The sequence below is a fragment of the Sarcophilus harrisii genome, chromosome 1, assembly GCF_902635505.1.
Source record: "Sarcophilus harrisii chromosome 1, mSarHar1.11, whole genome shotgun sequence".
In the NCBI taxonomy this organism is placed as follows: Eukaryota; Metazoa; Chordata; class Mammalia; order Dasyuromorphia; family Dasyuridae; genus Sarcophilus; species Sarcophilus harrisii.
Window position 1 is genome coordinate 293913890 of NC_045426.1, and position 25330 is coordinate 293939219.

The following is a 25330-nucleotide window of genomic DNA, read 5'->3' on the forward strand; positions in this document are numbered from 1 at the left end:
ACTTCTGAGAAATTATTTTACAGAACTAGAAAAAATAACAAAGTTTATCTGGAAGAACAAAAGGTCAAAAATTTCAAGAAAATTAATGAAAAACTGCAAATAAAGGTAGTCTAGCTATACCAGACCTAAAACAATGTTATAAAGTAGCATTTATCAAAACTATTTGGTATTGGCTTAGAAGCAGAGCAGTTGATCAGTGGGATAGGTTATCTTCACAAGATACAAACTTAAGTTAATGACTATAATCATCTAGTAGTATTTGATAAATCCAAAGACCCCCGTTTCTGGACAAGAAAACCGTTTGACAAAAATTGCTGGGAAAATTAAAAATTAGTATGGCAGAAACTAGGCAATGACCCACACATAACACCCTATACCAAAATAAGGTCAACATGGGTTCATGATTTAGACATAGAGTGATACTGTAAGCAAATTAGAAGAACAAAGGATAGCCTACCTCTCAGATCTGTGGAGAAGGATGTGTGGCCAAAGAAGAACTAGAGTACATTATGGAATGCAAAATGTTTTGATTATGTTAAGTTTTAAAGTTTTTGTACAAACAAAACCAATGCAAACAAGATTAGAAAGGAAGCAGCAAACTGGGAAAATTTTTTACATCCAAGGATTCTGATAAAGGCTTCATTTCTAAAATATATAGAGAATTGACTCAAATTTATAAGAAGACAAGCCATTTTCCAATTGATAGTCAAAGGATCTGAACAGATAATTTTCATATGAAGAAATTAAAACCATTTCTAATCATAAAAAAGAATGCCCTAAATCACTCTTGATCAAAGAAATGCAAATTAAGATAACTTTGAGGTACCACTACATACCTCTCAAATTGGCCAAGATAACAACAAAAAATAATGATGAATGTTAGAAGGGATGTGGGAAAACTGGGATATTAATGCATTATTGGTGTGTTGTGAACTGATTCTACCATTCTGGAGAGCAATTTGGAACTATGCCCAAAGGGCTATCAAACTATGCATATCCTTTGATTCAGCAATGTCTTTAGTGGGCCTGTATCCCAAAGAGATCATTAAAAAAGGGAAAAGGACCCACATGTGCAAAAATGTTTGTAACAGCCTTTTTTGTAGTGGCAAGGAATTGGAAACTGAGTGGATGTCCATCAATTGAAGAATGGCTGAATAAGTTATGTCATATGAATGTTATGGAATATTATTGTTCTATAAGAAGCCATCAGCAGGATGATTTCAGAGAGGCTTGGAGAGACATAAATAAACCGATGCTGAAGTGAAGTAAGTGGAACCAAGAGAACATTGTACAGAGTAACAAGATTATATGATGATGAATTCTGATAGTCTTGCCTCTTTTCAACAGCAAAGGAAAGGGAGAAAAAAATTGGAACCCAATTTTTTGCTAGGATGAATGTTGAAAACTATCTATACATACATTTTGAAAATAAAAAGCTTAAAAAAAAAAAAAAGTCGTGTTTCAGGCAAGATTCAAACTCAGCTCTTCCTGAATTCAAGCCCAACCCTTTAATCACCCTGTTAACACAGGTCCTTGCCCCAGATCACAAGATCAGTCAACTAAGATTTTGTAGGGCTTCAGGTTACATATAGTTCTATAAGTTTACCTTGACCTTTTAACTTTCAAAGGTTGTGATCCCACCTCCATTCTCCTTCAGACTCTTTCAGTACAAAAAGAGATGGCAGAGATCCCCAAACACTTCATTTTACTGATGAGAGGAAAGTAAACACTCTCTTCTGGCTTCCCTGGCTTTCTTTAAGTCTTAGCTAAAATCTTACAAGAAACCTTTTCTGGTCCACCTTTATATTAGATCCTCTCCTCTGTGATTATCTCTGATTTATCCTGTTTATATCCTTCTGGTTGTTTGATTGGTTTGTTTTAGTTGTTTACATGTTATTTCCCCCATTAAATTATGAGTTCCTCGAAGGGAGGGACTGTTTTTTGCTTTTCCTTGTATCCTCAACACATGCTTAGCACAGAGCCTAATACATAATAGGCACTTAATAAATGTTTCTGGACTTTCTTTGACTTCTTTCAACTAGGTTTATATCATGTTTTGTTTCAGAATATCTCTTCCAATGTCCTAGAGGAATCCGCAGTCTCTGATGACATCCTGTGCCCTGATGAGGATGGTGTGTGTTCTGGGAGATATTTCACAGAGAGTGGCCTGGTTGGGCTGTTGGAACAGGCTACTGAACTTTTTAGCACGGTGAGTAACATTAGAAAGAACTCAGAGGGTACCTTGATGTTAATAATTTGAAAACAACATTATCAGTTGAAAGAAATATGACTTCTTTGTAATAAGTTCAGAGATGTGTACTTAAAGTAAATCCCAGAGAATAAGTTGAGTATATCTTGGGATTGGGCGAAAAGTTTCTAAGTTTCATTGAACCTTGCATCCTTTCCACAAGGTATTGGAAATCTTTTCTTCATTACAACATTACTTATGTTAACTATATGGAAGTTTCACTGTGTTATTGCCATTTTGTGGAGAAAAATCAAGCAACTCCACCAGAGTTGCATAATGAATTAATGTAACAATACTGGCTTTCCTTCCTTCTTAGTCAAGCCAAAAAATTAAAAGTTAGGGGCAAGTCATTAAAACATCTGGGAAGAAAAAAGGAGGTAGTACAATAGGCCTCTCTAACAACAAAGAGATCTTTCCCAGACTGTATATAGATATGCTTCAAAATAGGAACTTCCCAGCACCTTATTCATTTCTTCAGTATACCTGATATATAGGCAAACCAATTTTAGATATTTGAATTCAAGGCAAAGGAAAAGTCTCTAGATATCCTAAGAGGTTGTTCCATTATTTATCATCTGTTCTCAAAATAGCTTCCTCCTTATCTCTTTTTTAAGATTTCATTAAATTTAGCAGAGCCTCTTTATATTCCAGGGCAGGTAGGTGACACAATGGATAAAGTACCAGTCTTAGAGTCCAGAAGACTTATCTTTCTGAGTCAAATCTGGTCTCACACATTTACTAACTGTGTGACCCTGGGCAAGTCACTTAAGCCCTGTTTGCCTCCAGTTTATTAACCTATAAAATGAGTTGGGGAGGAAATGGCAAAACACTCTAATATCTTTGCTAAGAAAACTCTAGGATTCACAAAGAGTAGAACACAACTAAAAAATTACTAAACCACCATAACAATTTATTTTCCTAAGTTTCTTCTTTTTACCTAATTTGTTTCTGTTTCTTTCCTAAAAACTAAAACTTTTTCTTTTTTAACATTCTTAATGTCTCCCCTTTCCCTTCATCTCCTTTCCTTACCATCTCCCCTCAAAATGAAAGCTCTCTAAAAAATATCCAACATCCAACCTACTGGTTTTCCTTCCTAGTCAAGCCAAAAAAAAAAAAAGTTAGGGACAAGTCATTATAACATCTGGGAAGAAAAAGAGAGGTAGTACAGTAGGCCTCTCTTCTAACAAAGAGGTCTTCCCTAGACTGTATATAGATAGCACTCTATTCATCTCCTGTTGGATTCTTCAGAAATTTTCTAGACCTCATTACCTAAAAATTGATGCCCTCTCTCATTATTATTTTATGGCAGCCCACATGTTTTCTGACTTCCACTAATTTTCATTAATAGGTAGAATATTTATCACTTTATAGGTTCATAGAATTATAGACAAAGACAAAAGGGACCTTGGTTTTTGCCTAGCCCCCTTTCCTAATTCTCTTTTTACTCATTTTACTCATGAAGAATGGGGTCCTTGAAGAAAGGACTTTTCAACCTAAAGTCATACCATAGAGTAAACCCACAGCCTCAAATACTAAATCCAACATATTATTTTACTGTACTAGTCTGTCTCCACTTATTTAAATGGCTCTAATTCCAGAGAGATTGAGGGAACTGACCAATGAATGTAAATAGAGGGGTCCAGCGACAGGAAGGCTTGGCTTTAAGTGTCATACTTAATGCATCCTGGTTACCCACAACTTGGACAATTCATTTTGCTTTTCAGTGCTCTGGAAATTCTGTAAGATTATAAGCTTCATAGAGTTACCTCTCTGTACTTGTAGATTTTCTTCACCAAGAATTACCCCATACCAGTGAAATCACACATCTGAATAAAAAAAAAAAATTCCTAAGAATATATAATAGAGGGGCAGCTAGGTGGCACAGTGGATAGAGCACCAGCCTTGAAGTCAGGAGGACCTGAGTTCAAATTTGATCTCAGACACTTAACACTTCCTAGCTGTGTGACCTGGGGCAAGTCACTTAACCTCAATTGCCTCAGCACAAAAAAAAAAAAAAGCAAAAAAAGAAGAAGAAGAAGAATATATAATAGAGACCAGGCAGAACATAGGTTTAGGAATCATCCTCAACACTGCAAAGCAATGAGAATGCCAATAGGAAATCACCTTTTGGGGGATGATCCTCTTCTTATCATAAGACTTATCATATTTAATGTTTTTGTTTTGTCAATTTTATTAAGGGAGGGTTGTATGAAACTGTCAATGAGGTCTACAAGCTGGTCATCCCCATACTGGAAGCTCACCGGGACTTCAGGAAGCTGACCTTAACTCATGACAAACTGCAGAAAGCTTTTGATAACATCATAAACAAGGTACCTAAGACAGAGTCCTTTCTAATGCATCTTGTGAACTGGCTGCTATAGGTTTATATATGTTTAGTCACAAATATTGAAGTGGTAATCCCTGTCCCCATTCTCTGGATTTTTTCCAGGGAGTTCTCCTTCACATGGTATCCCATAATTTGTTATATGGCTAACAATGAATGATCAGAAATGAAATGGGACCTGAGAGTGTAAAAGGAAGGGAGAGAGATGTTCAAAATTGTTCAAAGAAAATCTGAAAATTGCTAGTGTGATTTGTATATTAGCACCTTAAAAGAGACTTTAGGGATCAAAAAAGAGAGTGACATTCCCCAACAGGAACAAGAGTTTTAACTAGTCTGGGACAAGCAGTTCTTTGCCCCAAGGTGCCAATTTGCCCTGGGGAGTTGCACCCTCTCTCACAGCATTCCTCTCCCAGAATGGAATGCTTTCTCTTCCAGTTGCAACAACCATTCACTTTTCCCTATCCCTTGTCCTTCTGTGCCATGCATACTTCTTCAATGTGAACATGCCTCAGGCTTACCATGCTCAGGATCTGGTCTCGGTGGTTCCCTTCCCCCACCTCAGACAGCAAAAACCAAGTTCTATAACTCTCAGCTCCAAAGTGACACCATCCTTAGTTAAATAGTCCAGGAGAGTGGCGATTGCCACCTCCCCATCACTCTTTCCACTCAAGCTGAATTTGTCCCAGGCTCAAGAATTCCTGGTTGCAATTCTAACCAAGAGCTCTTTTGTTAATGTCATTTCAAAAGCTCCTTTTATAAGTGTCAAATTTTGAATGTGTGTTTGTATTGTTGGTTTGCTTTTTTTTTTTAATGGAGTGATTTCTTCTTGATTGTAATCATGGCAGTTGCAATTTACTGAACACTGCTATTCTTTATACCAGAGAAACCAAAGTATAAATATGAAGTCTTGCCTTCTGTTCATCAGGGTCATAAGCGAATGTTTGGAACCTATTTCCGAGTTGGTTTCTATGGCTCCAAATTTGGAGATTTGGATGAGCAGGAATTTGTTTATAAAGAACCTGCAATTACCAAGCTTCCAGAAATTTCTCACAGATTAGAGGTAAGAAGAAATTATGCTTATTATCTAAAGCTTTCCTGGTGGGGGTGAAAAGGGGAAAGGGAGAAATGGAGTTAAAGTACATGTTCCAGGCAGCTTTTAAAAAACAACTCCCCTGGCCACTGGCTTGGCTTCACTGCTTTATATAGACCACTGCATAGTGCCCATCTGGCAATCACATTGGCAACTGGAAGTAGAAAACGGTTTAGAATGACTCCTTAATCCCAGCTCTCCTCACAAGTTCATGTCTCTTCAGAATGTATAAAGGCAGAAATTGTATATCACTTCTGTAAGTCCCCTTCCTAAAGTACTTATGATTGGACTGAACTTTTTGTCATCCTTTCCTAAATTCAGTGAGAAAGTCCAAAATGTCAAGAGGATTATCATACGCCAAGGAAAAATCTGTGACTGTTTTAGGAAATACTTTTGGTTTATAATGACTGTAGCTTATGCTTTGTGGCTCTGGGGTAAGGGTTACCTTACTAGGGTAAGGAACCCTAGTTCTGATGTAGTGACTCCAGAGTTGTTCTCAGATGACAAAATACATAATTCATTATACCAGGATTATGCTTCAAACCTTTCCAGCGTGGTGTGGAGGCTGCCAGAGTTAGAATTCTTCTGGCATAATCTTGGAGAACTTGGGATAACCTCTGTATCATGATGAAGACTGTAATGGAGAAAACCATAGAGAAATAATTTTTCTTCCTTTTGGTCTGACTTTTATTTTATTGTTTTAAGGATGTTCTTGTGTAGGAATTCTCTTTACTAATACAGATCAGAAATGACTCTGCAATTTGTAGACAATTTTGAAACTTAAATATTGAATTCATTGTATCCATAAAAAGAAAAGTAAGATGTATGTAATAGAGATTTGCAGGTTCAAGTACCAAGCCTATTTTTCTATTCTATTTTGAATATATAAATGCTCATTTTATTTGGTGTTTATTAAGCACAGAAAAAAATGAAATTTAAAAAGAGCAAAAAAAATTTGTATTATCCTAGTGAGATACCCGGGAGACTGAGTAATTAAGTGACTTGAATAGGGTCAAACAGCCAGACTATGTCAGAGACAGGATCCTTCTTCTACAGGAAGTCTTTCCCAATCCCTCTTAATTCTAAAACCTTCACTTTGTTGGTTTTTCTCCCATTTATCCTATCTGTACCAAATTATTTGAATATAGTCTTCCCTTTTAGATTGTTAGCTCCTTAAGGACAGAGACTGATTTTTGTCTTTATAGTCCTCAATGCTTAGCTTAAGGAATATATAACAGGCATTTTAAAAAAAAAAGGTTTATTTGCAGGGCAGCTAGGGGTGGTGCAGAGGATAGAGCACAAACCCTGAAGTCAGGAGGACCTGAGTTTAAATGTGGCCTCAGACACTTGATACTTCTTGGCTGTGTAACTCTGGGCAGTTACTTAACCCCAATTGCCTCAACAAAAAAACAACAACAACAAAAACATTTATTTGTCTTACTGATTTATTTGAACTTATTATAGGTCTTCTTGACTCTAAAGCTATAATAATAATAAACTGGTAATTATTAAATCTCCCATTTCTATAGCACTTTAAGATTTTGGTGAGTAGTTTGAATATGTATTATACCCATTTTAATGGGCCAGGATCACACAAAGAGGTTCAAATTTCACCTCTGACATTTCAAAGCTGCATTAAAAAGAGTAAACATAGAACAAAATTCATTGAAAACATAATCCAGAGCACTTGTCAAAATAACAATAATCCTGAGAACTAAAAAATAATGGCAAAACACAGCACCGTAAATACTAAAACACACTTAAGTTTACTCCACTCTTTAGGTGCCTTGAACACTTCATGATAATTAGCAGATGTATTGCCCACATAATATATTAATTGCCTTATAATAACTACCTTGAATTTGTTTAGCATCCTTCTTTTAAAATTTTGAGGTTGTCTTATTGAGGCTTGTATTATCTCTTTCAGGAAAAACTGGCCAAAGGGTTATTATGCCTGCTTATACATAAGTAAATTGAGACTTTTTCTTGTATGAAACATAAATTTCAGTTGTATGTGAGACTCTGTGACCCCATTTGGGTTTCTTGGTAAAGATATAGAGTGGCTTGCTGTTTCCTTCTCCAGATTATTTTATAGATGAAGGAAAATGAAGGAAACCAGCAGGGTAAAATGACTTGCCCCTGGTTGGAGGCCAGATTTGAATTCATGAAGATTAAATCTTCCTAACTCACTGTTCTAGCCATTGCACCACCTAGGTGCCAAGATTGTGTCCCAAAGAGATTAAATTACTTGTTTAAAGTCACACAGTTAATTGGTGAAAGTGCTGGAATAGGATTTAGATCTCTTTACTTCTGGATTTGTTTTGTTTCTCCCTCTGACACTCAAAGATATTCTACTGAATTCCTCCCCATTTTCTAAAGTCTAATTCAAGTGCTACCTCTATAAAAATTGTCTCTAATCTCTTTACCATTAAGACCATTCCTCCTCAGGCCTTTTTAATTAATGCATTTGTAATATATTATTAAATATTATAGCTGTGTATAAAAATGTTTTGTGCTTTTCTAGATTGCAAGCTCCATGAAGGCAGTGACTTATGTCTCATCTAAAACAGCTTCCTTGAAAGTTTACCTAGTATAAAGCAAGCATTTAATAGGTATTTGTTGCATCACATTGCAGTGAATGGAACTAACTTTAAAATACTTTCAGCTTGCCACATAAGGAAAATATTAGTGGTAAGAATCAGTGAGGCTGAATTCAGTGGCAACACACTATGAGTATTCAGTGATTACTAATTAAATCAGTTTCAAGATCACAGTATATTTATAATAGGAATGCGTTTATCAGATGGCAGATTTTTCTTTATTTTGGGCTGTGGGTGACCTTGCTCATTAGCTCCAATTTTATCCCAATATCACCCATTGTCAGAATGCTCAAGTGCCTGTGAAGTAAATCTTAAAACTTTTCCCCCAATCTCACTCTACATTTCCAAAAGAGAGGGGAAAAAAGGATTTTGTCCAAAAAAAAATTTTTTTTCAAGAATTGCTTCTTTTCCCCAGGCATTTTATGGTCAGTGCTTTGGTGCAAAGTTTGTGGAAGTAATTAAAGATTCTATTCCTGTGGACAAAACCAAGTTGGATCCTAACAAGGTATGGTATAGATTTATACAACAGTATTATCCTTGGAACACTTTCTTTCTGGAAGCTAGCAAGTGACTCTGAAACTTTTTCATGAATCCTACATCCTTAGCCTGGTACTGAGGGGACAAGGAGGGAGGGGCAGGGGTAATCAATTTAGGCTTTAAAAATCATACCCCAGGAAAATCCAAATTTATTACAAGGGCAAAATTCTGATTAACAACTCCCCAGGCAGCTTTATTTAGCTCATTGCTACCATATGCAGGGGTTGGTCAAAGACAAAAAGGACTGGAAAAGGCTGTTAGCCTGATAAAATGTGCAGCTTCAAACAATGGATCTTTGTCTTTGAAATATCTTTTATGAAGATTTATCCAGGTAGTGAAAAGTCTTTGCTCTCCATTTATTCTTCTTTTTATTTCCTTATAATTTCATACCTACACCCATGACAAAACAAACATCTTTGATGCAAGCTTCAGGTATAAAGGTGTTAAAAACTTAGAAAGATAACACTTATGTTTGACATATACCAATAAACTTGAGAATATGATGCTTCGTGCTATATGCCAAATAAAATGAAAAATAACTTTTGACATAATTGTTGAGGTAAAAGGAATAAGGCTATTCCCCCCCCCCCCCCCAAGAAGCTAGCACTTTGTTATAAGGGGCAATATAATGTTTCTGCAAAGTAAGAAGAGAGTTTTGAATTAGAGATTAAAATCTGTTTTCAGATTTTTATGTCAGAAGTTACAACTGAATACAATAAAATATAATTCAATGCAATACAACACAATAAATGCAGTACAATCCATCACTGTGCAGCATAATAAAATATAACATAAGGCAACAAATACAACATAACATAATGTGACATAACAATACACTGTAACACAATATATTACTATGCAACACAATATAGTATAATACAATACCTTCACTCTCTTTTCCTTCAAGCACCACCTTCCTGAAATCTTTCCTGATTTCCTACAATTGCTAATGTCCTCCTTCCCCTAAGTACATTGCATTTAACTATTTTGTAGTTATTGTTATTTATTATCTTTATATTTAGTCTGTACACTTGAATATCCCCCCCCCCCCATTAGAATATAAGAGCCTCTCAAATTGGATTTCATTCTCTTTATGTATATTCTTGGAAAATAGCACAGTGTCATCCACATAATAGGCATTTAATAAATTCTTGATGGACATTTTATACTTATTACATGGTTGCAATAGCCACACTTAGCCTTTGGAGAACTATTTATTCATATCCATTAATCACTTATCTATTGGGGAATTGCTAATATAGATATAGATACACACACACACATATATACACACACACACAGTACACCTATATATGCATACATATATGTTTACACATATGTTTACATCTATTTAATGTGTATACATATATATTTGTTAATTATTTATCTGTAAAGGGCTAGCACTCTGAAAAGGTGTAATTGAATCTTAAGACAGCAGACTGCTTAATGCTAAGTACCTACTCAATGTGAGATAATGATTCTTTAAACATATACTTAGATGATATAGTGATGTGATGGCTCTCCTCAAGATTGGCGCTTGCTGAATGTGTTGTGGTGAGGTAATCATAGGCAAGGATTGGAGGGCTGAGAGAGAGAGTCAGAGTCTCTCTGCCACAGCATGCTGAGAAGACTTCAAGCTTCAGACTCCAGAGTCCAGGATGAGCCATGTGGCAGCTTGCTTGCCTCCTTCACTTCTTCTCCTAAAGACCAAAGTCTTTGACTGATACTGACTGATCCTGAGGCCCTCCAGAGAGCTAGCCCAGACATTATACTTACCTGAAAAATTTTTGACAAAGATTTTTTTCCCATTCATCCACTTCCTTTCTTATGCTAAGTACAGTAATTTTCTGTGGAGAAGCTTTTCAGTTCCATGTTTATGTATTTTACTTTTTATATATAATAATCTATAATTATGAAAAACCTGTAATCTGGTTCTTTTATATTTTTTCATAACATGATCTTCAATATTAAGGTAATGTCTCCATTAAGAATGTATTGTGGATGCTGAAAAATTACCCATGCATAGATCTTGTAAATGAAAAGCTATAATAAAAAAATAAAAATATTATTTTTTTTAAAAAAAGAATGTATTGCAGGATATGGCCTAAGGTGATAGGTAGTGTTGGACTCAAATAGAAAGAGTTTGTTTGGGTCACATGTTGACCTAAGAAAACCCAGAATTAACATTATCTATTGCCTATGTTGTACTATATTTTTATTTATATTATTAGACATTTCCCAATTGAAAAGCATCTTTTAAGAACCCATACTAAAGGGAAAAAAAACGGTATGATTGACAGGAGGAAAGAGGATTTGACTTAATAACCCGATGAGCTCTTCACATGCAAATTCTCTCTCTCTCTCTCTCTCACTATATATATTAAATGGCCATTCTAGGTTGTATTTACTGTCAGCCTCAAGTAGATAATTTTGTTAAACTGTTTTTCTTTCTCTTTTCTTTTTGTTATACTTATTGACTTTTGAGGATGGGGAGAAGATGGAAGAATATTAAGCAGCTTTGGACTTGGAGTTAAGAAGACTTGGGTTCAGATCCCAATTTAGATACCAGTCTGGGCTGCACAATTTACCATCCTGTCTGATTTTTCTAGTCCTTGACTTAAATGTTGTTGCTGTTCAGTCATGTCTGACTCTTTGTGATCCTATACGGGATTTTCTTGGCAAAGATATTAGAGTGGTTTACATTATCTTCTCCAACTTATGTTACAGATAAGGAAATTGAGGCAAGCAGGTTAAGTGACTTGGCCAGGGTCAGTCTTGCAAGTGCAATGGCTTGCAAGTAGAGGCCAGATTTAACTCAGGTGTTCTTGATTCCAGGTACATCTCTGCACCACAGAGGTCCTCAAACGGCCCCATGGGCCAGATGCGGCAGCTGAGGACGATTATCCCCCTCACCCAGGGCTATGAAGTTTCTTTATTTAAAGGCCCACAAAACAAAGTTTTTGTTTTTACTATAGTCCGGCCCTTCAACAGTCTGAGGGACAGTGAACTGGCCCCCTATTTAAAAAGTTTGAGGACCCCTGATAGACTATATAAATTTTTTAAATGAAAGCATTTCATTATTTATAGAGTCATGAACTGATCCAGCCATTCGGGAAAACAATTTGGAGCTATGTCCAAGGGGCTATTAAGCTGTACATACCCTTTGATCCATCAGTGCCACTACTGAGTCTGTATCCCAAAGAGATAAAAGAGGGGAAAAGACCACATGGGCAAAAATGTTTGTAGCAGCTCTTTTTAATAGTGGTAAAGTGAGGGAATGCCCATAAATTGAGGAATGGCTGAGTAAGTTCTGGTATATGAAGGTAATGGAAAATTATTGTTCTATAAGAATGATAAGCAGGCTGTTTACAGAAAAGCCTGTAAAGACTTACATGAACTAATGGTGAGTGAAGTGAGCAGAACCAGAAGAACATCATATTCAGTAACAATAAGGATTTAGCTCTTCTTAGCAATATAGTGATATCTTCTTAGCAATATAGATATCAATTTCAATAGACTTGGGTATCCAGAGAGAGAACTATCAAGACTTAATGAGAATCAAAACATTCTATTTTCATCTTTTTTTTTTAATTTGCTTTTTCTTTCTCATGATTTTTCCCTTTTGTTCTTATTTTTCTTTCACAACATTACTAATAAGGAAATTTGTTTAAGATGATTGTACATTTATAATTTATATCAGATTACTTGCTGTCTTGGGGAAAGGGGATATAAAGGAGAGAGGAAGAAAAAAATTGGAATTCAAACTCACAAAAATGAATTTTGAAAACTATCTTTACATGTAATTGGAAAAAATAAAAACTATTGAAAGAAAAATTGAATAGACAAAAGCATTAATAGGACATTTAGTAGGAACTTATTTTAAAATTTTAAATGTATTTAGTTTTTAATTTTCCTAGAGAATAATTTAAAGCCCCCTATTTTAATTGAAATTCCTTTGGGGAAATTTTTAAAAGACAGTTTTGAATAAGAAAATTTTGACTTTGGTGTGGGGAGGAGTTCTGGAGAGGAGTTGAATTCCATCTTGATGCCATCAAGCCTTGAAGAAGTCAAAGAGATCCTGTTGTTTAATGTGTCCCAGCATGTCTGTTCCCTTCCTTTGTCAGGATCTGTTTCTGTGGTTGGAAAATGATGCTCATTTCCTCTCTCCTCTTTCCTCCCTTCCCTTAGGCCTACATACAAATCACTTTTGTAGAACCTTATTTTGATGAGTATGAGATGAAAGACAGGGTAACCTACTTTGAGAAGAACTTCAACCTCCGAAGATTCATGTACACAACCCCTTTCACCTTGGAGGGACGGCCCCGGGGTGAGCTGAATGAGCAATATAGGAGGAACACCATCTTGACCACTATGCATGCCTTCCCCTACATCAAGACCAGAATCAGAGTCATTCAAAAGGAAGAGGTAATGTCACTAGAAAAGAACTACCATTTAGGGGAAATGAAGCTATTGAAAACTTGGAAATAAATTACTATAGAAGAGACTCTCACAAGAAAGTTCCAAAATGGAGTTTGCCTTTCCAGACTATATGGCCATTAAAATAGGAAGAAGGGAGCCTTTGCAAATTTCTTCTTAGAAATACGTTTACTCCCAAAGTGGAGTATGTGTCCAGACAGCTATTGTCTGTTCCCTATCTTATATAAATTCCTGTAGGTGATTTTGAAATTAGTATTGTTATGTTAGCAATAGCAAACCTATATAGGATAGCTGCTATATATACGTTACTGATTTTTTTTTAATTGCCATGTAACACTTATCCAGGAATTCTATACCAATGAAACAAGTTTAGTCTTAATCCTGGTTTATCAGGTATTGAACAACTGTACAATTGTACAGGACAATTGTAAGCCAAGACAAAAGATTCTTGACCAGGCTCTCTTGGTACTGTGACCTTCCCTTCTATCCCCAGAGCCACAACTTTGCAGAGAGGAGGGTTATAGTAAGCCAAGAGAGATGAACCTTCAAGTTGTCTTGGAAGAACAATTTTCTACAATATCAAAAAAGGGTATGAGATGCCAAAGACTCAGTAATAATAACCAGAACTGACATTTACATAGATCTTTAAGTTTTCTGAATTACTTGTTTCAATACATTACCTCTTATGATCCTCACAACCGTCTTTAATTCTCCCAGTTGCAAATGGAATAATATGCTCTCATAATGGAAATAGAACTGAAATAGAAATAAGATTTACCTGAAACAATCTTTCCTCATACCAGTTATCTCAAAACTCTTCCAACCATGTCTTCTTTGCCCTGCACCCATGAATCCAACCACCCTATGTGTCTCCCATATCTAATTCTGCCCAGTATCTGTAGTACTAAGAGTCTGAATCATGAGCCATCCTTGTAGACAAGAAGACCTGGATTCAAATCCCAACTGACATATGTTGGCAGTGTAAGCTAGGAGAAGTCATTTAATTTTTCAGTGCTCTAATATAAGTACTTAATAAAACATAGGTTGCCTGCATTGGTAGAGGGAGTTTCTTCATTTGTCTACTCCTTATATCAATGAAAAAAGAGGTCCAGTCCCTATACCTATGGTACCTACCATATTGACATGGCATGGTGGCCTTTGGAACTATGAGGACTTGGGTTCAAACCCTGCCTCTGACATATCTAAAATAGAGTAGAGTAGATTACAATTGTCCCTTCCACATCATGACTTTCCTCATTGTGGTTTCAATATGTCACAGGTCAGCATAAGAAATTAAATGGGAATTTGCAGAAGATATAGATAGTACACTAAGATAAGAAGATGACACAGAAGAAGCTTAGGAACTCAGAAATATATAAGATATGATATATGTATGATATTGTAAATACTCCATAAAAGAAAAAGAAAGAATTATGACTTCTTTGCACTTCTTTGCTACAAAGAGGGACAAAAAAATTTTACACACATTTTCTGGATCACAGAGGATGCTGTTAACCCCAGGGATGTGGGAGGGATAATTGTAGATTAGATTGAGCCTCTAAGATACTACTTTGCCGAAGAGATGATGACCTTCATTGGTGAAGGGAATTTCCTTAATCAAGAGTTCCCTATATCAGGAAAATCATGTATCTCACTCATCCTTATCTCTGTCCCTGTTTCTATTTGTTAGGACCAGAGAGTAACTTCCTCTCATTTTTGTTTTCTATTGTTTTTTTTTTGTTTGTTTTTTTGTTTTTTTAGTTTGTATTGACCCCAATTGAAGTTGCCATTGAAGATATGAAGAAGAAGACCCTAGAATTAGCCGTGGCTATCAACCAAGAGCCACCAGATGCCAAGATGCTTCAGATGGTATTACAAGGTTCTGTGGGAGCCACTGTGAATCAGGTAAAGATAGCCACTGGAATGAAAGGAAGTGCAATTTCACTTTTCCTTTTAAATTACAATCCTATCTTCTTTCTTCTGTCTTATCAATATGGCCCAATGCACACAGAAAAACTTGGGTCAAACCAAAAAAGTTTTTGCTAAACCTTTTGCCTTCATCTTTTTGCCTTTTTGCCTTCATCTATCCTAAGGGAAAAAAATCCAAAACATGTATAGGCTGGGAAAGCAGAAAACTGCCTCTACAATTCTTTACTATTCATTTAGAGATGGAATAGGCCTTAGAGGTCATCTGAGCCAACACTTCATTTGACATGTAAAGACATTAAGGTTTGAGAGGGTAAGTGACTTGCCCATGAGTCATACAGTAAATATCTGGGGCAAGATTTAAACCAGCATCTTCTTGTCTCTGATACAGCAATTTTATCTACTATACCCCACTATATGATTTGGGATCCAGACTGGACCTGAGCTCTATGATTCAGACTGTGCCCAGTTGGGAAGATTGTTTAGAGATCAGTTGTGTGTCTGTTAACAGAGGCTAACTGTCGCCTACAGAGAGATGAGATTAAAGGGTAAAGACCTCATTTGGTTGAAATTCCAGAATTGATGCTACTATATAAGCCCACCCTCTTACCTAAACTTAAAGCAAAGCCATAAGTAGAAATTGTTTTGACTTTGGGGAAATTGGGGGGGGGGGGAGGGCAGAGCCGCACAAACATGAGTCTAACTGCAGTGAAAGTAGGTCTCTGAGAGAACTCAGAAGCCATTTAGTTCCCACACACCCCATTTTACAGATAAGAAAACTTAGATTGGGGAAATTAAGAAATTTGTACCAGCTCACATTAGTAATTGTCAGAGATAGCATTCAAACCCAGGGCATCTGACTTCAGAGTTATTTTATCATATTTTATCTCCTCCCCCTCCTTGGGTTGGTTCCTGAGCAGGGCAAGAGAATGCCCAGGGTAAATTAGCATGCAATAGAAGTCAGTGGAGGTACTCCTCACAGTATCCAGTATTTCAACACTACTGAAATCATAGATCTGGGTTAAAAAATTTAAGCAAATCAAAATATTGAACCCAATAAATCAACTTATTGTTTTTAAATGTTGAAGAAATTTATTTTCTTTGTAAATGAAACATTATTATTTTGTTGTTTCTATTAGGGACCACTAGAAGTAGCCCAAGTATTCTTGGCCGAAATTCCAGCTGACCCAAAACTTTACCGGCATCACAACAAGTTGCGATTGTGTTTTAAAGAATTTATAATGCGGTAAGTAAGAGGGGAAGTGGCTGGGGGTTCAGTAGCTCAAAACTAATCAAAGTGATGACAGAACTGCAAGAATTCTGCATAGATGCATTGGCATTCCAGAGCTTGTTTGTGGTAAAGCTGCCATGGCAGCTTTGTGGCCCTAGGGCACTCCCCTTTTGGGGAGGGGGCTCAGTTTCCTCCCTGTCTTTAGTCTTCGGTTAGTTTTCCCCACTTCAGGTACATCTACTACTCATATGTCAAAGCACAAATCTAACCAAATCATCCCCCAACACAATCAACTCCAGTGACTTCTCGATCAAATAGAAAATTCTCAGTATGGCCTTTAAAGCCTTTCATAACCTGACCCCCTCCTCACCTTCCAGTCTTGTTACTCATCACCATCTACTCTGCAGCTCAGTGATACTGTCCTCCTTGCTGTTCCTAAAACAAACTCTCCATCTTTCTATTCTGCATGCCTAGAATGCTCTCCCTCCTCTGATCTTATGGCTCATAAATTTCAAATTGGACCTTTTCTCCATCTACGCTCTTTGTCTTGGCATTTTCTTCTACTGGCTTTAATCATCACATCTATATGGATGTTCATCTTCAGGTCTAGAAACCCCTCTGAACTTCTGTCTTCCATTTCCAACTGCCCTCTGCAAATTTCCATGAGGCTAGCTCACCAATACCTCAAATCCATCATGTGCAAAATTAGAATCATCTTCCCCACCAAAATACATAGGAATATGTCTCATTACTTCCCTACTTCTATTCATGGCACCACCATATTCAAAGTCATCTTTAACCGTTCCCTGTTGTCAAAACCTATCCTATCCCATTATTTCAATTATCATTTTCCTTATTATCTTTCCTATCTATTTCCCTTCCTCCCCACTCACACTATCTCCTGCATCCAGACTTTCTAGAATCTTTCATGTGACTATTATAATGATCTCTTAATCAGATTCTCTCCCTACGTTCTTTCCACTATTGCTAAAATCATTTTCCTAACTCACAGCCTTGGTCACGCTCAAGAACTGTACATGGCTCCTCATTACCTGATGAATAATAGACTCTTTATGTTAGTATTCAATGCTCCTCACAATCTCATTCTAATCTATCTTTCTCCCCTCATTTCACACTCTTTTCATTCATGCACTAGAGACTCAGTGGAACTTTCACTTATGGTGACTAGTGTCATTCTGTATCCATACATTGATATGCACAATCCCATACCCCTAGAAGAACCTCCCCCATATCTTTGCTGATTGAAATCCTCTTCTTCCTGTAAGGTTTAATTCATGTGCAACATGAAACCTTCCTTCCCTAATCTTCATAGCCTTGAATGTCTACCCCATATTACAAATTATTGAGTAAAGCTTTAAAGATCAAGAGATTTATGGTCTATCTGGGGAGGTAGCCAATATAATGTAAAAGGATAAATAATTGTGAGAGTATGTGATTTATGCCAAATGACAACTGTAGAGAGTAATGGCCAAAGTAGTTCAGAGAAAGGGAAGGTCACTTGGGGATAAGTTCAGAAGGACAAGATGGCATTTGAACCGACCCTAAGGGATCAAATGTAACTTTTCTGGCAGCTTCCAGCTTGGTTGGAGGGAAAGAATCATGTAGAGCAGGAGTGAGAGATAAGTTTGGAAAAAAAGCCATTGCTTTTTGGTAGATAGATTTGGAGCTGTTATTTAAAATGATAGTTTTCATACTCTGGTGTTTGCTTAGAATTAACTTTGATTTTCTCTACCAATTGCAAAATTTGAAAACCCAGGGCTGTGGGATTATATCAAGGCCTCTGATTATCATAATAATAGCTGATGTGCATACACACTCTGCGTGTTATTCCCCTTCGAACTGCAAAATTTCTAAGAGAAGCAGAAAGATTATTCCCAATTTATATAAAACACAAGTCTAAAAATGAGAGATTTTCCTTTAATTAGACAGCTAATAAATTGAAGGTGGAGGATTCAAACCCAGGTCTTCTGACTCCTAATCCTATACCATCTCTGTGTCTCTATTGAATTAGTAGTTAAAGGAAAGGTACTTTCCTCAGGCTTCTGAGGGCATTTTCCTTTAATAAAGATACCAGCATCAAGATTGCAATGACCAAATTACCTCCCTGCACATAGAGGTTTAAAAGATTACTTCTTCAAAATCAAGCTTACCATTAAAAGTGGAAGTACCTTTTACATGCTGCCTGTTGTACCTGCTTTCCAAACAAAATGATAGCAATTCACATGGAAAAGTAAGTCTGCATAATCCTGCATCAGCTGCTGACTGAATTAAGCTGCTGTTATGTACACAGTTGATTTTTGCCACTGAGGTGTATTGTACTACCATGATCCAGGGGTTGCCTAGTAACCTGCCCTTCATATTTTCTTTCCCCAAGGGCATAATTGTTCTTTCTTTTCATCTGCCTGTTCTTTCATTTTCCTTTTATCATTCCTCCTTCCAGAAGAAAATTTACTTTTAACCAACTTGATTGGATAGTACACAATACTGTTTTCTCAGATTCTAGGAAAAGGAATCTTGTTACATATTATTTTATTGCCATTACATTTCCTCTTGGCCTGGTAATGGGTGGTTTGGCCTCTTCTAAGTATCAATCCAGGGCACTTTGAAAAAACTTGTTACTCAAAGTTGGATCACTAGGTGTTCAGTGGTTTGGGTTTCAACAATTCTCAAAGACAGGCTATTAAGACCCAAAGGAGTGGTGAATGACCCACATTAATGGAAAGAGCTGTCATCACTCAAGTATTCTAAGTGTATGTGGGGTGACTTTCTATCCAAATGTATTCCTAAAAGTCAAAGAGTTCTAAGGTTAAAGGACGGGCTAGATTTGGTCATTGTAGAAGTAAGTCACTTTCAAAATAACTGATGTTAGGTTTCTCCTTTTTTGTTAAGGTTTAAAAATTTACGTGTAGATTTATCTATCCTTTTGTATATATAATGTGATATACTGAAAGAGGACTTAATGCTTTGGAGTCAGTAAGAAAGAGATTCAATTCTTGAGACTGGGTTTAAGTGCCTAGCCAACTCTCTGAATTGATGGGTTTAAGGATGAGTTGTAAATCTGCATCAGTGAAGGGAATTACCACAGCAGAAGTTCTTTACTTTGCTAAAATCACACACAGGTCTGGATCCCCCCAAAAAAGTTTTTTTCTTCTATATAACTTTCTTTTTAGAATTTTTTTATTTTATGAACTTATCATTTTATACTTCAATATATATGAATTTAAGGGCTTGCATTAGGTACAATTTGTTTTGAAAAAAGCATGTTGAAATTAGCAAACAAAATTGCTACAATTATTTGTGCTCTTATTTTTGTTTGCTGCATATGCATTCTATTTAAATATTTTATTGATTGTCTTTTTTTGTTTTTTTTTGTTTTGGTATCTCTTTCACTATACATTAACTTATCCTCTCAGACCCTTCTCCTCACCCTATTAGAAGTCCTCTTTTATAACAAATATATTTAAGAAGAAAAGAAAAGAGGTAGAAGGCATATATAATCACTAGTTTTTTTGAAATCATGGTGGATCACTATGTTTATCAGTTCTTAAATTGTTTAAAAGTCTTTTGATTTTATTTTCCTGCTTTTCCTTTACATATTTATGTGATTATCATCTAAGCTGTTTACCTGATTCTACTCATTTCACTCTTCATACAATGTCTTCCCAGGTCACTCTAAAATTTTCATAATTATTATTTCTCATAGTGTAAAACATTCCATTCTATTTATATTATACAATGTTTAGCCATTCTCAAATTGATGTACCCTTATTTTATTTCAGGTTTTTTCCTTAATTTTTTAGTCTCCTTTGTATATCCCTGTAAATGGTATCACTAAGTTAAGGAGTATCACACTACTTTCCATTGCATGCATTGATGAAGGTAAACTTTTAAAATGTCCAAGCCCTCCCCAAAAAATGTTGACTTCTACAAAGACTTTGGCAACAAAGTTTATAGCATCATAGATTTAGAGCTGGAAGGAATCATTAGAATTATCTAGTGCGACCTTTTCCAGTTTTATTTTGTTGTCCTGTTTTTAAAAATAGATTTTGATATCTTTTTTTAATCATCTCCTTATCCTTTCCTATACCTTCGCCCTTCTCTTATACTTTATAACCAAAATATATAAAGTAGAAAAAAATGATCAAAAATAATTGATAATTTGATATTCCATATCTTTTATCATAATCATGGACCTTTGCACAAGAGCAGAGGAGGTATTTTTTTTTTAATCTCTCTTCTTTGAGGCTAAGCTTGGCCATTATATTTTTGTAACATACATTTTTTTTTAAATAACTTTTTATTGACAGAACCCATGCCAGGGTAATTTTTTACAACATTATCCCTTGCACTCACTTCTGTTCCGATTTTTCCCCTCCCTCCCTCCATCCCCTCCCCCAGATGGCAAGCAGTCCTATACATGTTAAATAGGTTACAGTAGATCTTGGATACAATATATGTGTGCAGAATCGAACAGTTCTCTTGTTGCTCAGGGAGAATTGGATTTAGAAGGTATAAATAACCCAGGAAGAAGAACAAAGATGCAAGCAGTTTACATTCATTTCCTAGTGTTCTTTCTTTGGGGTAGCTGCTTCTGTCCATCCTTGATCAATTGAAACAAAGTTAGATCTTCTCTTTGTTGAAGAAATCCACTTCCATCAGAATACATCCTCATACAGCATCATTGTTGAGGTATATAATGATCTCCTGGTTCTGCTCATTTCACTCAGCATCAGTTCATGTAAGTCTCTCCAATCCTCTCTGTATTCATCTTGCTGGTCGTTTCTTACAGAACAATAATATTCCATAACATTCATATACCACAATTTACTCAACCATTCTCCAATTGATGGGCATCCATTCATTTTCCAATTTCTAACCACTACAAACAGGGCTGCCACAAACATTTTGGCATATACAAGTCCCTTTCCCTTCTTTAGGATCTCTTTTGGGGGATAAGCCCAGTAGAAACACAGCTGGATCAAAGGGTATGCACAGTTTGATAACTTTTTGAACATAGTTCCAAATTGCTCTCCAGAATGGCTGGATGTGTTCACAATTCCACCAACAATGTATCAGTGTCCCTGTTTTCCCACATCCCCTCCAACATTCCACGTGTAACATACATTTTCAACAAGCATTTTATGGTGGTTATTCTTTTCATCTACATTGTTTAGTCATTGTGTGTATTGTAGTCTCTGCTTACTTCACTTTGCATCAGTTCTTATGAATTTTCCCATGTTTCTTTTCTTATGGCCCAAGAACATTCCATTATGTTTACAAACCACAGGCCTTTCTGACTTCCAAGTCCAGAGCCCTGTCCATTAGGACATGCTGCAGTTAAGTATTTAAGATCATAAAGGTAGTAAATAGCAAAGCTGGGATTTGAATAGAGGACTTTGGACTCCAAATCCAACACTTTTCCCACTACCTCATGTGATCTTCTGTGTGATTATGAAATTCAAATGTTGGTGCTGGCTTTTGATAATGAAAGCAAGCAGTAGAAATGTGAGCATACCAAATTGGTCTGTGCCATAGGAAACCCTTTCAGGTGGACAGTATGAAGAATGTAGACTCAATCCCTGGCACCAATCCTGCCACATTTGCCAGGCTGCTGCCTGTATCCTCTACCATTATTTCCTGAGATAAGCAAAGCACTTCTAACTTTTCAGATGCCAAGGTGGAATGGAAACAACATTCTTTTTTTTTTTTTCCTTCTCCCTTCCAATTAGCCCAAACTGTTGTTAGATGATTGTAATAAGAGGAGCTAGTTTCATTTATACTGAAAGAGAAATAATTTCTTTTTTTTTTTAATGCTTACTTATAATTTAAAATTATTGATTTTTTTTTACAATTTTTAAATTATATCTCAATCAAGTCACCACTGCTATTAAGTTCTTCTTTGTCAATGAAAATTAATTAACACTGACAGTATATTCAGGGGGATTAGAAGTTCTCCTTCTCTCTGTTAATAATAATATAATTAATAATATATTTATGCTTAACATTTTTATTTTTATAAATTTATACATTGTATAATTATAAATATTATGATTATAATATTATGTTATATATGTTATAATTATAAATAACAGCAGTAATAATCATAATTAACATTTATATAGCATCTACTATGTGCTATTTGTTGTTTCTTACTTTTTTCAGTCAAGTCTGATTCCTCATGACTCCATTCAGGGTTACCTTTTCTTTTCTTTTTTTAAATAATAATAGCTTTTTATTTTTCAAAACACATGCAAAGATAGTTTTCAACATTCACTCTTGCAAAACTTTGTGTTCCAAATTTTTCTCCCTTTCTTCCCTTCTCCTCCCTCCCCTATATAGCAAGTAATCCAATATAGGTTAAACATGTGGAATTCTTCTAAACATATTTCCACATTTATCATGCTGAACAAGAAAAATCAAAAAGGGAAAAAAATGAGAAAAAAAAACAGACAACAAACAACAACAACAAAGATGAAAATACTATACTGTAATCCACATTCAGTTTACATAAATGCAGATGAGCATTGCCTTGCCATTCAGGGTTTTCTTAACAAAGATATTAGATTGGTTTGCCATTTCCTTCTCTAGTTCATTTTAAAGATGAGGAAACTGAGGCAAGCAGGGTTAAGTGAATTGCCCAGGGTCACACAACTGGTAAGTATTTGAACTCATGAAAAGGAATCTTCTTGACCCTAGGTCTGGTGCTCTATTTTCACAGGGAAGGCAGTGCAGTCCAGCAGGAAGAGAAATGGCAAGACAACTAGGATTCAGATTCTTCTTTTGTCACTTACTAGCTGGGCGATTTAAGCATGTTACATAATTGATTCTCAGTTTTCTCATCTATAAAGTGAAGAGGTTGGATTTAATGGTCTCTAAAGCCCTTTCCAACTATAGATCTATGATCATGGCATCTTTTTAATTTCAGACTCAAAATAGTTCATGAAGAGGAGGTAGTGTGACATATTGTCTCTGACATCAGAAAACCTGAATTCAAATACTGCTTCCAAACTTTGCTGCTTGTTTAACCTTGAAAAATTCACTGAATTTCTTTGAGCCTCAGTTTCCTCATTTGTAAAATGAGGTTGGCTTAGAGGCCTGTAAGTCCCTGAGTATCTGATACAGGATTCAAATAGATATTCCTGACTCCAAGTCCAGAACTGTATCCCCTAAATGAAGTTAGGATGAGTCTGATGATAATTAGTCAATAACCAAAATAATAATAATTCAGATATAGAAATATAGATATAAACCTATCATTTAAAATTTACAGAATGCTTTCTTCACGATTCCATAAAGTAGGTATAAGATAGTGTAAGTATTTTAAACTTCATCTTACAGATTAGAAAAATGAGACTGGCACTCTGTGTCTCCATGATTAGATGAGACCAAAACTGAAACCTAAGCCAACTGATTCTAAATCAAATGCCTTTTGCTACACCTACTACTAGCTGTGAAAATGGTATTATGCTGTGTGACTCTGGGCAAGGCACTTAACCCCAATTGCCTCAGGGAAAAAAAAAGGAAAATGGTTTTATGAAAGAATATCTCTTTGCTATTTATGTTGTGTATTAGAAGCTCTTAGATTTCTAAGGTTATTTAGCCATGTCACACTTCCTAGTACAGTGTGTGAAATGCTGGAATCCCTCCCTGAAGTCTTTCATAGCAGATATCTTCCAATGTCCAGCCTGAGGTTACTCAGTCTGCCACTCCTTCCTCTGCTATGTCAAAGCTTCCTTATCAAGGAAATGAACTCGTTAAATCTGTTTTTAAGGACCCCATGCCCCCTAACCACCAAACTTTGGGGAAGGATGCATTGTTCAATATTAGCAGAAATTCCCCTGAAGGAAAAAAAAAAGATAAATATAAAAGAAAAGAAACATAAAAAGAAAAAAAAAATACACACCAGTTAAGCTTTCATCCTGGACACTTTCTTCTGTGCCCTAATAAGAGATCTAAATCTTAATACCATGCATTTCTGGCCCCCTCTCATTACAGGATAATACAATATTTGTGGATTTGCTCATTATCAGGGATAGTTAAAACACATTTCATTACAAATGAAAGGATGGTTTGTGTTGTCTTTCTTAATAGCTAAGGTATCAAATAAAGATGGTATTTTAAAATGATGACTTTAGTTGGCTACAAACTCACCTCAAAATGAGGAGGGCTCAGAAGTCATCAAGTATATAGCTATCACTGACCTTTTGCAATAGCAACCTCACAGCCCAGATCCTTCATTCTCTGTGTCAAGGGACTCAGGCAGTTCACTCACAGGTCTGGCATATCAGACCTTCCCAAGTACACATAGAATAAAGGGACACATGTGAAACAACCTGGGAGCCTCAGGGCTACCAAACTATAGTATACTGCTGACCAGATGTTTCACTTGAGTTTCTCTCTCTCAGTTTTCCCAAGATAATCAGCTTTGCACTTAGGCATAATAATTGGCCACCATTGATCTAACACACCAGTCCAGAAGTTTTGTTTCTCCTTGCTTTCCTAGTGCCTGCAGGCATTTGGAAGTAACCAAAAAGGACTCAGATAAGAAAAATTTGAAAATAAGCACCAGTTGCTGAGTGGAATTTGATCTTAAGGAATAGAAACTTGATGAAGAAGTGATAGGCAAAATTTAAGGGAATAACTGGCCACCAAACTGAGATTCAGAGGACAAGAACAGTTTTAAATTAATACCAGGAGCCTAAAAAGAAATGCAGAATATTCAGATTATATAGGTATATATATATATATATATATGTGTGTGTGTGTGTGTGTGTGTGTGTGTGTGTGTGTGTGTGTATGCATACATATGTAGGTAATATATACACGGGCAGCTAGGTGGTATAGAGCAGGGGTCCTGAAGTCAGGAGGATCTTAGTTCAAATCTAGCTTCAGATAC

General features: G+C 36.0%; 1 protein-coding gene across 7 annotated transcripts in view; it reads left to right on the forward strand.

The window, feature by feature from the left end:
- The window catches only part of DOCK8 (dedicator of cytokinesis 8), a 307293-nt gene that overhangs the window by 276044 nt on the left and 5919 nt on the right, over positions 1-25330 (forward strand). For all 7 annotated transcript variants that reach the window (XM_031943861.1, XM_031943857.1, XM_031943889.1 and 4 more), the window contains 7 exons: positions 2066-2209; positions 4447-4578; positions 5518-5652; positions 8698-8787; positions 13008-13244; positions 15018-15161; positions 16322-16428. In XM_031943861.1, coding sequence (XP_031799721.1) covers positions 2066-2209; positions 4447-4578; positions 5518-5652; positions 8698-8787; positions 13008-13244; positions 15018-15161; positions 16322-16428 — 989 coding nt within the window. The remainder of the gene's footprint in view (positions 1-2065; positions 2210-4446; positions 4579-5517; positions 5653-8697; positions 8788-13007; positions 13245-15017; positions 15162-16321; positions 16429-25330) is intronic.